This window comes from Physeter macrocephalus, unplaced genomic scaffold (assembly GCF_002837175.3).
Source record: "Physeter macrocephalus isolate SW-GA unplaced genomic scaffold, ASM283717v5 random_86, whole genome shotgun sequence".
Classification (NCBI taxonomy): domain Eukaryota; kingdom Metazoa; phylum Chordata; class Mammalia; order Artiodactyla; family Physeteridae; genus Physeter; species Physeter macrocephalus.
The window spans coordinates 103949-117851 of record NW_021145372.1 but is presented as its reverse complement, the minus strand read 5'-3'; the positions used below and the strand labels follow the sequence as shown (position 1 = coordinate 117851).

The following is a 13903-nucleotide window of genomic DNA, read 5'->3' as shown; positions in this document are numbered from 1 at the left end:
GAGATTAGGGGTAGTGGTGGGGGGAGAGGGTCCTGGAGAAGGGGTGTCTGGAAGACCCTCAGGAGTGAGCGTGGGGAGGCTGTGCCTTCCAGGGGGGCCTTACGCCCCGAGTGGCCCCCCTCACCAGCAGAGATGTTCAGAGATAATCCCAGATTAGGACCCAAGCCCCTGTGCCCAGGGCTCCCCGCCTGCCCACCCACGCCTGATCTCCCCCACAAAACCCTAGGAAAATCCCCTGCAGTGCTCCCAGGCTCTCACTGGGAGTGGCTGGGGGCTGGTGGGAGCCCACAGCATCCGCTGAGGCCCAGCCCTGGGCTACCCCTGGGACTCCAGGCCTGGCATGGTTCAAGGGCCTATGGGAAACTGTGCCAAGCGGCCCCGACACCGGGGGCCTGAGGTAGGAGGGTCAAGGGGGAAAGCCAAGGCCAGGAGGCTGGCTGGACCCTGAAAGGTTCTGGTGGGGGGGGGCAGAGCCCTGTGTGAGGCTGAGCTGGGGTTACAGCACAGCTGGGGGCTGGAGGGGTGGGTTCCCAGCACCCTAGACCGAGATTTTCCCTGGCAGCCCCCAGACTCTGGCCCGTCCTGGTCTTGGCTCCTGCAGGCCAATGGGCCTCCCCTGCCAAAGCTCGTCAGGCCCCCCAGCTGCCCACTCAACTGCCCCGTCCCTGCTGCTCCCCTGCCCTCTGCCAGTCAGTCCTGGCCCGGGAGACTCAGCACGTGCGCTCAGGGTCTCACTCTACCACTGGCTTTCTGAGTGACCGTGGCCAAGTCTCTTGCCTTTTCTGGGCCTCGGTTTGCCCAACTGAACAGTGACGGGGTGGACCCTTCCAGCCTAGAGTGCTGTCGATGGTGAGGGTCCACTGTTCTGTGCTGGGTTCTAACGACGGGAGAGGCTGGTGAGGGACGGGGGAGAGGGGTCACTGTCCCAGCTCATGGCCGGCTCTGCTGCAGGACTGCTGGCAGTGGCCTGGCTCCCCGCCAAGGGGGTCCCGCCATGGCCTGGGCCCCAGTCCCGAGGAGCAGGGGAGCCCTGGGCCGGGTGTCCAGGGCTGCTACTCCGTGCTCAGCAGCCTGGTGGGGCCTGCCTGCGTCTTCCTGCGGCCCAGCATCGCCGCCACCCAGCTCGTATGTAGACATGGGATCAAACACGGGGGAGACCCAGGGAAACATGCCAGGAAAGAAAGAAGAGGGGGCAGAGAGCAATCCAGAGAAATGGCAGAGACAGCCACCAAGAGGATGGGCAGGGAAGGGACAGGGCTCCCAGGAGAGGGACAGAGAGAACAAGAGAGACATATGCTGACACTGAGGCCCCATGGCCAAGCCCGAGGTTCCGCCCAACCCCAGATCCATCTCTGGCTAATGGAGCTCCGGCCCTAGAGGAGGGTGGGCACGGGGGACAGGGTAGAGGGGCCAGGTGCCCAGGCCCATCAACAGGAATGGTGGGAGGAATGGGTCGGAGCAGTGTCACTGCTGGCCCTGTGCCTGCATGTTGTGGGGGGCCCCAAAGGACAAGGAGGAAGGGATGCAGGTGCCTGGGGGGTCCAGGGAATTCTTAACCCCTCTGTGTCCCCTCAGGACCGGGAGCTGCGGCCAGAGGAGATTGAAGGTAAAGGGTTGGGGAAAGAACTAGAATTTCCGGAGCGCGGGGCATTGGGTGGGGGCCTGAGCAGGCTCCAGGAGGAGCAAGGAGGCCGCAGGGGATCCGTGCGAGAATATGGGGACAAGACTGAGCAGGGAGGGGTTGAGAGAACCCCCAGCTGTCAGTTCCCTGGTCCCACTTGCCAGGTGGGGCACAGTCCCCTTTTTTTATTTGTTCATTCAGCAAACACTTCCTGGGTGCCCACTGTGTGCCTGGCCCAGTGCTGAGCACTGGGAAACGTGGCAAACTGGACAGATATGGCCTGTGTCCTCTGGAGTCAGACGTCAATAAGTCAACTACAAGTACAAATGGTGCTAAGTGCTCTCAAGGAAGTGAACAAATGGGCAAGAGGGGACTGAACTGAGAGGGAAGACCTCCTTGAGTAGTTGACTTAAGGACCAAAGAGGAGGGGAGAGTGTTCCAGAATGTGAGCTCCATGAGGTCAAGGATTTGTTTCTCCCTCTCCCTTCCTTCCTTCCTCTTTCCTTCCTTCCTTCCTTTCTTTTTCGTTCGTTCTTTTTCTCTTTCTTTCTTTTTCTTTCTTTCTTTCTTCCTTCTTCCTTCCCTCCCTCCTTCCTTTCTTCCTTCCTTCCTCCTTCCTTCCTTTCTTTCTTTCTTTTTCTTTCTTCATTGCCATATTCCCAGTACCTAGAGCAGAGCTTGGCACATAGCAGATGTTCCTTAAATATTTGCAGAATGAATTAAAGGAATAGCATGTACAAAGGCCCTGAGGCAGCAAAGAGAAATGGGTGTTTAGAAAGAGGAAATGATTGGACCAAGGGGAGAAGGTCCAATCCAGGATGGGGTCCAGGGGGACGTGGGGGAAGGACTGACTCTGCCCTGCCTGGCAGAGCTGCAGGCCGCCTTCCAGGAGTTTGACCGAGACCGGGACGGCTATATCGGCTACCAGGAGCTGGGAGCCTGCATGCGGACACTGGGCTACATGCCCACGGAGATGGAGCTCATCGAGATTTCACAGCAAATCAGTATGTGCCTGAGACCTGCCCCACCCCCAGTTCTCCAGAGGCCATGCCCGTGGCCAGGGCAGCTGGGAAGCCCAGGGAACAGAGGTGTCGACACAGGTTGGCCCCCAGAGCTCGGGACCTTGGTCATTCTCAAGGCAAGCTCTCTGCCTCCAGAGAATCTCACCATCCCCTAGGATGTGGGTGAGTCAAGGACCATCATGATAACTTTTTAGATGAGGGCAGAACTCTTATTATCCCATTAGAAGGAGAAGAAAGTCAGTTCTTAGGGAAGCGTGGGTGCTTAGCAAAGGAAGTGGATGGAGCCAAGATCTGAATGCAGGCAGCCTACTCAGAACCCAGCTCTTTCTCTGTGCTTCATTCCCAACAGAGGGAAAACAGGATTAAATAAGAATAGGAAGCCAAGGGAAATCAGTGTGTAGAAATTCTCCACACTGAGTCTCTGAAAGGTTAAGTGACTTGCTTAAGGTCACAAAGTCAGATCATTGGAGCCAGGACTTGAACCCAACTGAACTCTTCAGAAAAATTAAGGAAAGCCCTCAGGAGACACAGATGACCCAGCCTGTGAGACCCAGAGGGAGGGAAAGGCCCATTTAGTGGGGCAGGGGAGAGGGACACAGGCCAGAAGGGGAGGACACGAGGCAGAGGACGCCAGGGCTGGGCAGGGGTCTCTGACGGTTCCAGGTCTCTGATGGGCGTGGCCCCCAGGTGGCGGGAAGGTGGACTTTGAAGACTTTGTGGAGCTGATGGGCCCCAAGCTGCTGGCTGAGACTGCGGACATGATTGGCGTCCGGGAGCTCCGGGACGCCTTCCGGGAGGTGGGGTCACCGGGGCTGGAGGGGGCGGGGCCTGCTTGCCTGCTGCGAGCGAGGGGCTGCGCGAATGAACGGTCCGGTCTGTGACCTGACGCCGCAACCAACGCCGCCACAGTTCGACACCAACGGGGACGGCTGCATCAGCTTGGGTGAACTCCGGGCGGCCCTGAAGGCCTTGCTGGGAGAGCGGCTCAGCCAGCGGGATGTGGACGAGATCTTCCGTGACATTGACCTCAACGGGGACGGCCTGGTCGACTTTGAAGGTACCGCCCACCGCTCACCAAGCTCAGCACCGCTCGCCCTGGGAGGGTTTTAACGGAGGAAGAGCCTTAATCCGTGTGTGCCAGGCGCTGTGCTAAGCACGCCTGTGTCCTCTCCTAGGTGATCATCACGAGAACCCAGGAGGAAGGAACTCTTATTATCCCCATAAGCAGGAGAAGAAAGTCGGTGCTTAGGGAAGCGTGGGTGCTTAGCAAAGGAAGTGGATGGAGCCAAGATCTGAATGCAGGCAGCCTACCCAGAACCCAGCTCTCTCTCTGTGCTTCATTCCCAACAGAGGGAAAACAGGATTAAATAAGAATAGGAAGCCAAGGAAAATCAGTGTGTAGAAATTCTCCAAGGTAGGCCCCAAAGTGTTCCTGGCTTCCTAGCAGCCAGAGCAAAGAGGAAAATAGGTTCAGTTACAAGATTTGGTTTTTTTCCCCGTAAGGCGAAGCCCCTCTTCCTGGCCTATTCCCTACCAGATTCAGGGGACTCCCTTGCACGCCCTGCCTGGACCACACTCCCTCCCACCTCAAGGCCCGTATATTAGCCTCACTCCTGGGGAGTCCAGAGAGCAGACCGGAAAACGTTGGCTTTGTCCTGGCAGAGTTTGTGCGAATGATGTCTCGCTGAGCCTGTACGGAAGCTGGAGGCAGCAGACAGGACTTGGCACCAGAGCCACTGCCTGCCAGTGTGTTCCTGGAGCCCCTCACCTCCAGCTGGGACCCTCATCCTCTCCTCCCTGCCCCCGCCTGTGTGCCGCGCCCTTGCCTGCCCTCACCTCCACCCCCACTCGTCCACCAAGCCCCCTTGCCCGTCTCTATTTCTCTGACAATAAAGCATCTCTGAGCAGCTTTCACCACTCACTTGTTCACCCTGCAGGTATTTGGCCCCCAAAAGTGAAGTCCCCTCGACTGTGAACTTTGGGCGGGTAGGGCCCCTCCCCGGATCCCGCACCCAACCCAGAGCAAGTGTTGGGAAACGTCCCCGGATGAGTAAACCCAACCTGCTTCTCCCAGAGCTGGGTGCGCGACGGCCCCTCATCCCGTGAAGGGCTCCTGCCGGACCCAGGATGACATGAAAGGAGCACGTGCCTGTGGGCTTTTCCCAGGCTCCACCCCATTTCCTCTTAGAGGGGTGCTGCGCGGTGCTCCCTCCAAGAAAGAACTTGCCGGTCGGCTGGGAGGAGTGAGTGAGCTGGCAGGCCTCTTCAGGACAGACCTCAGCTTTGGGGCTGATGCCTCGCTCTTCCCGGGAGCCCCCAGCCACTGACCGAGCACATAGGTGGTCTCTGCTCCGAGCTCCCCTCCAGGTTAGCCGAGGTGTGGTCAGGTCAGCCTCGAATCGGAAGCTGACTGCCCAATCCTGCTTCACCGTGCGTCCTCTGTTTTGCGTCCCTAACTTCAGCTTAGTGTCTGCCTCCCGGGGAGACCAAATGACACATCTCCTCACTCCAACCCCGCCATGGTCTTCGTAACCCCATGTGCCATATTGAGGAACCCCAGAGGCCGGGCGTCAGCGACTTGCTAGAGGTCACGCAGCTCCACTGCCATCTCTCCCCTCCAGGCCATGCAGCGCATGCTGCCAGATTTTTCTTCCTGAAATGCCATTTTCGTGTTGTCACACTCTATACAGAAACTGGCCATGAGCCTTCGTTGCCCCCAGGCTGATCTGGCCCCTTTGCCTGGCACCAGAAGGCTCCGGGAGGATGAGGAACTGGCATACAGTCACACAGGTTAGGATGAAGCAGAGGTGGGACTTCACCCAGGCCTGGGGACTCTAAAATCACAGCGCCGACAAGAAAGGGCACCTCCAGGTCAGAGTAGACCCAGGACAGGCCTCAGCCTCCTCAAGCACTCCCTGACCGGAGGCCGTTCCCACCTGCTGGGAGGGATGATGGGCTTGACGTCCAGGTCAGGAAGGGAGAGGAGCTTTCAGTGCCTGTGCCTGGTCCTCACCATTGCTGCTGCCAACAAGATGGCCTTAAGACAGAGCAGGCGGGCAGCCACCAGCCACCCTGCTCAGCCCGGAGCCTGGACCCCGAGGTGCCAGGGCTGGCTGCCGCAGCCTCAGCGCCACTTGCCTGGCAGATCACAGTGAATGCTTAATCCTCAACTGGGTGATCTCTCCTGCCACTCTGGCAGGCTTGGGGCTGAGGAGGAGTTGCCCCAGCCCCGCAGCTTGTCTGGGAGCCATGGCCCACACTCCCTCCCACCACCCTCCACTGGCTGGCACAGATGGCATTGCTGCCTGAGAGGTCTGTCCCCTCTGCAGGGACTGGGGAGAGTGATGGACAGGTGCCAGGGGAAGCCCAGAGCGGGCTCAAGGTCACCCTCCCACGGGCCCCAGCTTGTCAGGCCCTGTGCCTGGAGCAAGGGAGGGGGGATGGTTTGGGGGATGCCCTTAATTGGCTGCCGTGTGTCTGCTGGCATCGGAAGTGCCCACAGTTCCCCCAAATCTCACACGTGCCCTCCCACCCCAGAAAGGCTGTTAGTGCAGAAGTTCCAGACAGACACAGCTGGAGCAGGCAGCAGGGCTGGGAGGAACAGGAAGCAGGCAGCAGGGCTGGGAGGAACAGGAAGCAGGCAGCGACTGTGCAAGCCAAGAGGCCCTTCTCCGCCTAAAGGGGGCGCCTGCCACCCAACTCCACCGACTGCTGCCAGCTGGAGCAGGCCAGAGCTACGGGATCTTCTGGTTTTCCAAGAGAAGCTGTCAATTGAGATTTTTACCTTAAGTCCACTTTAAATAGTTGGAGTATAATATACATTCAGTAACGTGTACGAATGTAAAGCTCAGTGGATTTTTACATGTGTGTGCACCCGGGTAACCATCACCCAGATAAAGATATTACATCCACTTATTTTATTTTAGAGTAGTTCTAGGTTTACAGAATTATTCTGAAGATTGGACAGGGAGCTCCTAAATACCCCACACCGAGCTTCTCCTATGTGTTAGTCAAGGTTCTCCAGAGAAACAACCAATAGGAGGGGTGTGTGCACGCGTGTGTGTGTGTGTGTGTGTGTGTGTGGATATATTTATTAAGGAATTGGCTTGGATAATTATGGGCACAGAGCAGTCCCCAGATCTGGTGTGTGTGTGTGTGTGTGTGTGTGTGAAGATATTTATTGTAAGGAATTGGCTTGGATAATTATGGGCACAGAGCAGTCCCCAGATCTGCATTCAGCAAGCTGGTGACACAGGAGACCTAGTGATACAGTTCCAGCCCAAGCCTGAAGGCCCAAGAACCAGAAAAGTCAATGTTGTAAGTTCCAGTCTGAGAGCCGGAGAAGACTGATGACCCCGCTCAAAGGTCAGGCAGGCAAAATTCCCTCTCACTCAGCCTTTTTTTTTTCCATTCAGATCTTCAACCCACATTGGGAAGAGCCATCTGCTTTACTTAGTCCACAGATTCAATGGATGTTAATCTCATCCAGATACACCCTCACAGACACACCCAGAATAATGTTTGAACGAAGGTCTGGGCACCCCATGACTCAGTCAGGTTGACACACAAAATTAACCACGACACTCTATTAACATCTTACGTCAGAATGGTACCTTTGTCACCGCTGATGAACTAATACTGGCACATTCACTGAAGTCCACATTTTACGCAGATTTTATCACTTTTTCCCTTGTTCTGTTCCCGAGTGCCATCCAGGACACCACATTACATTAGGCATCACGTCTCCTTAGGCTTCTCTTGGTCATGATGGTTTTACAGAATTTCCTTGTTTTTTAAAATTATCTTGACAGTTTTTAAAATTTTTTATTTATTTGTTTGTTTATTTATTTATGGCTGCGTTAGGTCTTCGTTACTGCGCATGGGCTTTTTCTAGTTGCGGCGAGCGGGGCTACTCTTCGAATGTGGTGCGCGGGCTTCTCATTGCTGTGGCTTCTCTTGTTGCAGAGCATGGACTCTAGGCACGCGGGCTCAGTAGTTGTGGCTCGCGGGCTCTAAAGAGTAGGCTCAGTAGTTGTGGCGCACAGGCTTAGTTGCTCCGCGGCATGTGGGATCTTCCCGGACCAGGGCTCAAACTTGTGTCCCCCTACGCTGGCAGGCGGATTCTTAACCACTGTGCCACCAGGGATGTCCCTCTTGACAGTTTTGAGGAGGACCAGTCAGGTATTTTATAGAATGTCCCTAAATTGGGATTTTTCTGATGTTTTTCTCACGATTAGAATGGGGTTCTCATCCCAACATATGAAGGGTGCATCCTATCAACATGACATCACTGATGATGTTAACCTTGATCACCTGGCTTAAGGTAGTGTTTGTCAGGTTTCTGTACTGTAAAATTACTCTTTTTCTTTCTCCTGTTACACACCATACTCTGGAAGGAAGTCACTATACACAGCCCGCGCCTAAGGGGGCGTGGATCATTATAATTCACACCTCATTAAGGGCTGAGTTTCTACATAAATTACTTGAAATTCTTCTGTCCGGGAAGTTTGTCTCTTCTCCATTTATTTATTTGCACAATCATTTTTACATCAATATGGACTCATAGATATTTATTTTATACAAGTTATAATCTAGTACTATTTTTTTATTTTCTTGCTCAAATTGCTCTACCTTTGGCCATTGGAGGTCTTTCAGTTGGCTCCTGTGTCCCTCTGACATACCACCATTATTGTGGGTGTTTGGGTTTGGGGGTTTTTGTTTCATTTTAGCATTTTCTTACTTTCTGGCACTACTAGATGCTCCAGAATCATCTTGAATATTTCCTGCCCCAGTCCTAGAATCTGCCATTTCTCCAAGGAACCCTGCTTCATTTTATTGGAGAATGGTATTCGAAACCAAGATCTGGGTGCAAGCTTGTTTCTAGGCCCTCTCATCTGATAGAGTGATGAGATATATACGTACACTAACCTGTGAACACAGAAATTTAAAAATATTTCTGTATGTAACCAACTGTATTTATATCAAGCTAAACATGAGTTCCTATTGATACCTCCAACTCCAATCCATTACCACATGGATCATTCTAGCCTCCTCCTCCTCCTCACTTACCTGTAACTTCTCATTCCAACAGTGAGAAATCACCCATTCTACACTGACATAATTTTTGATTCCAGCGTACATGTGTAGTGGTTTCCGAATTGTTAACCCCCATGGGAAACCACGTCATCAACTAGGGTCCAGTGCTTATGTGCAGTGCTTTTTGTCTTTTTCTTACAGACACCACTCATTTTCAGACTAGCACCTTATTCCCCCACTCCCTTCACTGAAGCTGTTTCATACATTTGTGATACAGTTTGATTCTTTTGTCATATTCTGCATTCCATCCTGGGATCCCCTGACCTCCTAAATGATTTTTTAAATCATTAAAAAATGTTCGTGATTGAAGCTCACTCTTTGACAAATGCTTAACGTCTTGTATTTACCATAACAGTATCATACAGAACCATTTTACTGCCCTAAAAAAAAATCCCCTATGCTTCACCTATCCAATTTTACCCCTCACCAGCCCCCAGCAACCAGTACTTTGTTTACCTTCTGTATAAGTTTTCCTTTCCCAGGATGTTGTACCATTGGAATCATACAGTATGTGGCTTTTTCAGATTGGCTTCTTTCACTTAGCAATATGCCTGTGTCTTTTCATGGCTAAACATTTCCTTTTATTGCTGAATAACAGTACACTGTATGGAAACATCACAGTTTATTTGTCCATTTACCTATTGAATGCCACCTCCTCTGGGAAAATGTCTGTGATGTCACAAGGAAGGCCCCATACTCTAAATTCCAATGTGCCCTGTCCCAGTCTCCACATTGTCTTACTCTATTGTGTGGCTTTCCTTCCCTGTCTGCCTCTCCTTGAGACTAGGAGCTCCTTGAGGACAGAAGCCATGGCCAGTTCATTTCCATATCAGTGTCCAGCACAAGGCCTGAGATGGAGGATGGAGTCAGAAAATGTTTGTTGGGTGAATGAATAAATAAATGTCCTGGGGATGAGGAAAATCTACAGACCTGGGGGCATGACAGGTACACAAGGCCAGAGAGGTTTTGAGAAGTAGCCTGGGGAAAAGGGTTAGTGTTCGGAGGACAGTCTAAGGTCTAGAGTTGTGAGGAATGAGATTTGAGGTGAGGGGTCTGGGTGGAGAAATGGATAGGAAAGATGAGAATGAAACAGTAAGCACTTTATGAATATTCACTTAATCCACACAACAACCCTAAGATATAGTTATTATTAGCGTCCCCATTTTACAGACGGGGAAGCTGAGGCCTATTGAGGTAACTTGCCCAAGGGCAAATCGCTAGCTGAGGTGGTGTGACATTCGAACAGTCAGTCTGACTCCAGATGGTGCTGTAGTCCATGATCCAGGACGGCGCATGGTACAGGGCCCGGCATGCAGTTAAGTACTCAAGGTTAGCTGTTCCTGCTATTGTCATTATGAGGCACCGGCGTGGGGCCTTGGGGGGGTGGGGGGTGGGGTACAGGTTGAGGAGTCTTTGAGGTCGCCCTAGGACCTTACACCAGCCTAGACCCGAGGTCCAGGCAATTGGGAGGAAGAGGCGCATCAACAGCGTTGGTGACGGACCCGTTGCCATGGGAACAAACGGAGGCCTCATGAGGGCGCATGCGCCGATCGAGGACAGGTTGCTGAACCGGTGAAAGGTGACGTAAAAGCGCACGGGGTGGGGCGCAGGGTTGGGAACGTCAAAGCCCTGCGTCCTCCTGCACCCAGAGCTGAGGAAAGGCGCGCGCCCGCGCGCGCGCGCGGCGGCGGCGGCGCCGGCGACAGCAGCCCAGGGGACCGGCACCGGGCAGCGGGAAGCTGACGTACGAAGGAACGTGAGTGAGGCGCGAGGGCGGCACCCGAGCCCGGGAAGCCCGGCTCGGCGCGAACCGCGGCAGACCAGACCCAGGTCCAGGCTTCCGAGGCCCCGCCTCTTGGGCTTTGGGACTAATCGGATTGAGAGCGCGCCGGCCCGGGCCGCGAACTCGCCAATTGCGGAGGGCGTCGGCCACCGCCCAATCCGAAGCAGACAGGTGCGAGGTCCGGAAGGCGGAGACCAATCAGCAGCGGTTGCGGCCTGTTGGGGCCGGTCTCGGCCAATGAGAAGGCCCGAGTGACATCTTCGCGCGCCAATCGGGAGTGAAGGAGCGTTCCTGCCCGCCCGTCCTTCCGGCCTGAGCTCTATTTACCAGGGGCGTGCTGCCGGCTTGCCAATCAGAGCGCGGCTGAGCGGCCAGGCAGCCAACCCGGGAGGAGCGGCCGGCCGGCGTCTGCCGCACCCAGGAGTTGGGGATGTCCTACAAACCCATCGCCCCCGCCCCCAGCAGCACCCCCGGCTCCAGCACCCCTGGGCCCGGCACCCCGGTCCCTACAGGTGAGGATCCAGCTCCACCCCTGCTTGCCTGCCCGGGCGGTCGAGGTCTCGAAGAGAAGACGGCCTGAGTTCTGCAATACTGGGCCTGCCGCCTACCCTCGCTGAGCCTCAGTTCGTTGGCCTGTGAAGTGGGCGTGGTCACGTAAGGGCTTGTTGGTGAAGCGCAGGGGGAGGGGTTTGTCCTGAAGTTTAGCAGCCTGGAATGAAGCCCTTTGGAGGGAATCGGGCGAATCTGGTCCGGGGCTTGGAACGTCGGGGCGAGGCGTCCCTGCCCCGCGCTGACCTCTTACTGGCGCATGTTGCAGCCGGAAGTGTCCCATCGCCGTCGGGCTCGGTGCCAGGAGCCGCTGCCCCTTTCAGACCACTGTTTAACGACTTTGGACCGCCCTCCATGGGCTATGTGCAGGTGAGTGGAGCCGAGGGATTGCCTATGGATGGGGACTGGGGGCCCCTTCTTGGCCTAAGCTCACTGCCCTGTTCTCTTTTGACATAGGCAATGAAACCACCTGGCGCCCAGGGCTCCCAGAGCACTTACACCGACCTGCTGTCGGTCATAGAGGAGATGGGCAAAGAGATCCGGCCCACCTATGCTGGCAGCAAGAGCGCCATGGAGCGCCTGAAGAGAGGTAAGTGAGGCCAGGCCCAGTGCTCCTGCCCGGGAGACAAACACTGGACAATCCTTCACTAGGTAGGGGAGGAAAGACATCTGGAGGCCACCTGAGCCAAGCCTAGACTAGGGCCAAGATCACTATCCAGAGAGGCGGGGTTCTTTGGGTTTTTTTGTGTTTTTTTTTTGGCCACTCCATGCAGCGTGCGGGATCTTAGTTACCTGACCGGAGATCGAACCCATGCCCCCTGCATTGGGAGTGTGGAATCTTAACCACTGGACCACCAGGGAAGTCCCCCAGAGAGGCGTTTTAAATTGAATTGACATTGAGTTAATTTCCAGGGAAGGACCAGGGAGTTTGTATTTCAACAGGGCAAATTTGAGGATTAACCTCTAAACCTCTAATCTCATCCAGCCCCTCATTAGATTATAGTCCCTTTTACTGAAAGGAAAGGGGTGGAGAAGGAGGGTGTTTTCCACTGGCGGGTGAACTTGGGACTGTGGAGGGTCGCTGAGATCCTGTATGTTACTTCCGCATCCACACCCCAGGCATCATCCATGCCCGGGCCCTAGTCAGAGAGTGCCTGGCAGAGACAGAGCGGAACGCCCGCACGTAACAGGACTCGACTCCGCCTCAGCATCTGGACCTTTCCTGGCCACTGCAGAGCGCCTGTTTCTCCCTGGCCTTCACCCCGAGTTGCACTTCCCATCCTGGGCGTCCTGTCCTGTGTCCTTTGGTGGGTGCCTTCCAGGAACCAGTGGGCGGCTCTCACTCCAGTCGGCAGCACTAACTGGAAACCCCCAAAAGAGTTAGCAGCGAGGTCACTGTGAATCCCACCCATGACCTGCCAACAGTGTTGATCCAACTGGAGCTTTCTCCTTTCTGTGGCCCCCACCACTCAGCACTTACCAGGACTTCTCACCACTTTTCCCAGACCCCTTCTCCCCAGCAGGGCCTCAGAAGGCCTGTCGCCTCCCTGCCCTGTCTCCTGGGCCATGGCGACTCTTTTCTCAGTGTGTCTTTTGCTAAATATGCCCTTTTTGTATAAATAAAAGATAATTTGGAGTTGTTCTCTTAGCTCGTAGTTTTTCTGAGTCTGGTGCTTTGGCTAAGCCTGGATGGGCGGAAGGTGGGGTGCAGTGGGTGGGAGAGAGGCCCACGGAGCCTGGCTTTGCCTTGCCTCCACTGTCCATTGACCTTGAGTGGAACCCTGCCCTTCTCTGGCCCTCAGCCTTCGAGCTGTAAGTAGTGGAAAGGGTTGAGCTCCAGTAGCTGAGCGCCCTGCCCTCCTTCACGTGATGCCACCAGGGGGCAGCGCAGGGCCTTGGCTGCTTCCACAGCTGGAGGGCACTGTCTCCAGCCTGAGCCTAGAGGGTTCTTTCTCTGGACTAGCCGTGCGTAGCTGGCGGAAATGCCAGTTCACTTAATCCACACCCTCACATGCCTTAATGTCCTACCATCCTAAGCTCGGAATCAGCCCTGGAGGCTCTGAATACACCCCATCTCTGAGTCCTCAGAGAGGAAAGAAAGGGAGCATTGCTGCTTCCCTCCCCACAGGACCTGAGAAACAGTCAAGGAGAGAGAACTGGTTTCCAACATGGGTGAGACCCAGCTCGGTGTTGCCATACGCTGTCCCAGTGCCTTGTAGCTGACTGGGTGTGGTCCCACGAGCCCAACACTAGGCTGTCTCAGCCTTTGCGCAGGATCTGGCGGCCATTGACCAGACTTGTGGACCCAGAAGATATAGGTGGGGAAAGCCATGGGTCCCCATTCAGGGACTAGCGCAAAGATTTGGAGTGACTGCCTCTGCCTGTGTGTGTGGCAGAATGACCCTAGAGGTCTGGGGCACTGGAACCCCACCAGCTAGGTAGAGGCAAGTCAGAGACCAGCTTCTGGCTGCACTTTGGACGGCGAGGCATTTCCCCCACCCTGGGCCCCAGGATCCAAGGGCCTGGGAAGTTGGGAATGGGACTCTGTCATATTTCCATAGCACACAGGAGGGCTGGGCCAGGGTGGAGGTGGGAACCCAGAGTGCTTTGGGGATCCCAAAGAACCACGGGACTGAGAAGCGCCAGCCTTTGGGGAAGGACCTCTTCTTCCCCCGCCGCCTAGGGGAAGGAAGAATGGGGCCGCCCTCCTCCGCCGCGGGCGGGGCTGCCCGGACCCGGCCCGGGTTGGGGGGAGGGCCGCCGGGCCCAGGAAGGGGGCGGGGCGGCCGCAGTGACGCGGCGGGCGACGGGGAGGGGACAGCAGGGGCACGG

General features: G+C 55.4%; 2 protein-coding genes across 5 annotated transcripts; both read left to right on the top strand.

Moving 5' to 3' along the window:
• Nucleotides 1-274: 274 nt before the first annotated feature.
• On the top strand, nucleotides 275-4557 carry CABP2 (calcium binding protein 2). Of its 2 annotated transcripts, XM_007126931.3 has the most exons (7): nucleotides 341-397; nucleotides 952-1125; nucleotides 1576-1606; nucleotides 2491-2625; nucleotides 3331-3440; nucleotides 3553-3700; nucleotides 4306-4557. In XM_007126931.3, exons 1-7 carry the CDS (start codon nucleotides 341-343, stop codon nucleotides 4329-4331), a joined length of 681 nt encoding a protein of 226 aa, XP_007126993.2. In that variant the 3' UTR covers nucleotides 4332-4557. The 2 variants fall into 2 exon arrangements, with proteins under 2 accessions (XP_007126994.1, XP_007126993.2); XM_007126932.3 differs by lacking the exon at nucleotides 952-1125 and having other exon boundaries at nucleotides 275-397.
• A 5777-nt stretch (nucleotides 4558-10334) lies between these two features.
• CDK2AP2 (cyclin dependent kinase 2 associated protein 2) lies at nucleotides 10335-12719 on the top strand. 3 transcript variants are annotated; one of them, XM_007126934.3, is made up of 4 exons: nucleotides 10335-11034; nucleotides 11340-11440; nucleotides 11528-11660; nucleotides 12191-12719. In XM_007126934.3, the coding sequence occupies exons 1-4, from the start codon at nucleotides 10953-10955 to the stop codon at nucleotides 12256-12258; spliced, it is 384 nt and encodes a 127-aa protein (XP_007126996.1). In that variant the 5' UTR covers nucleotides 10335-10952; the 3' UTR covers nucleotides 12259-12719. The 3 variants fall into 3 exon arrangements, with proteins under 3 accessions (XP_007126996.1, XP_007126997.1, XP_007126995.1); XM_007126935.4 differs by lacking the exon at nucleotides 10335-11034 and adding an exon at nucleotides 11051-11176; XM_007126933.4 differs by lacking the exon at nucleotides 10335-11034 and having other exon boundaries at nucleotides 11191-11440.
• The last annotated feature ends 1184 nt before the right edge of the window (nucleotides 12720-13903 follow it).

Excerpts from the sequence above, each read along its gene's own strand:
- CDK2AP2 (XM_007126933.4), top strand. The coding sequence starts at position 11,237 with ATGAAGCCCTTTGGAGGGAATCGGGCGAATCTGGTCCGGGGCTTGGAA. Across the intron at positions 11,441-11,527 it reads CCTCCATGGGCTATGTGCAG|GCAATGAAACCACCTGGCGC; the intron begins GTGAGTGGAGCC and ends CTTTTGACATAG. Across the intron at positions 11,661-12,190 it reads CATGGAGCGCCTGAAGAGAG|GCATCATCCATGCCCGGGCC; the intron begins GTAAGTGAGGCC and ends TCCACACCCCAG.
- CABP2 (XM_007126931.3), top strand. The coding sequence starts at position 341 with ATGGTTCAAGGGCCTATGGGAAACTGTGCCAAGCGGCCCCGACACCGG. Across the intron at positions 398-951 it reads CCCGACACCGGGGGCCTGAG|GACTGCTGGCAGTGGCCTGG; the intron begins GTAGGAGGGTCA and ends GCTCTGCTGCAG. Across the intron at positions 1,607-2,490 it reads GCGGCCAGAGGAGATTGAAG|AGCTGCAGGCCGCCTTCCAG; the intron begins GTAAAGGGTTGG and ends CCTGCCTGGCAG.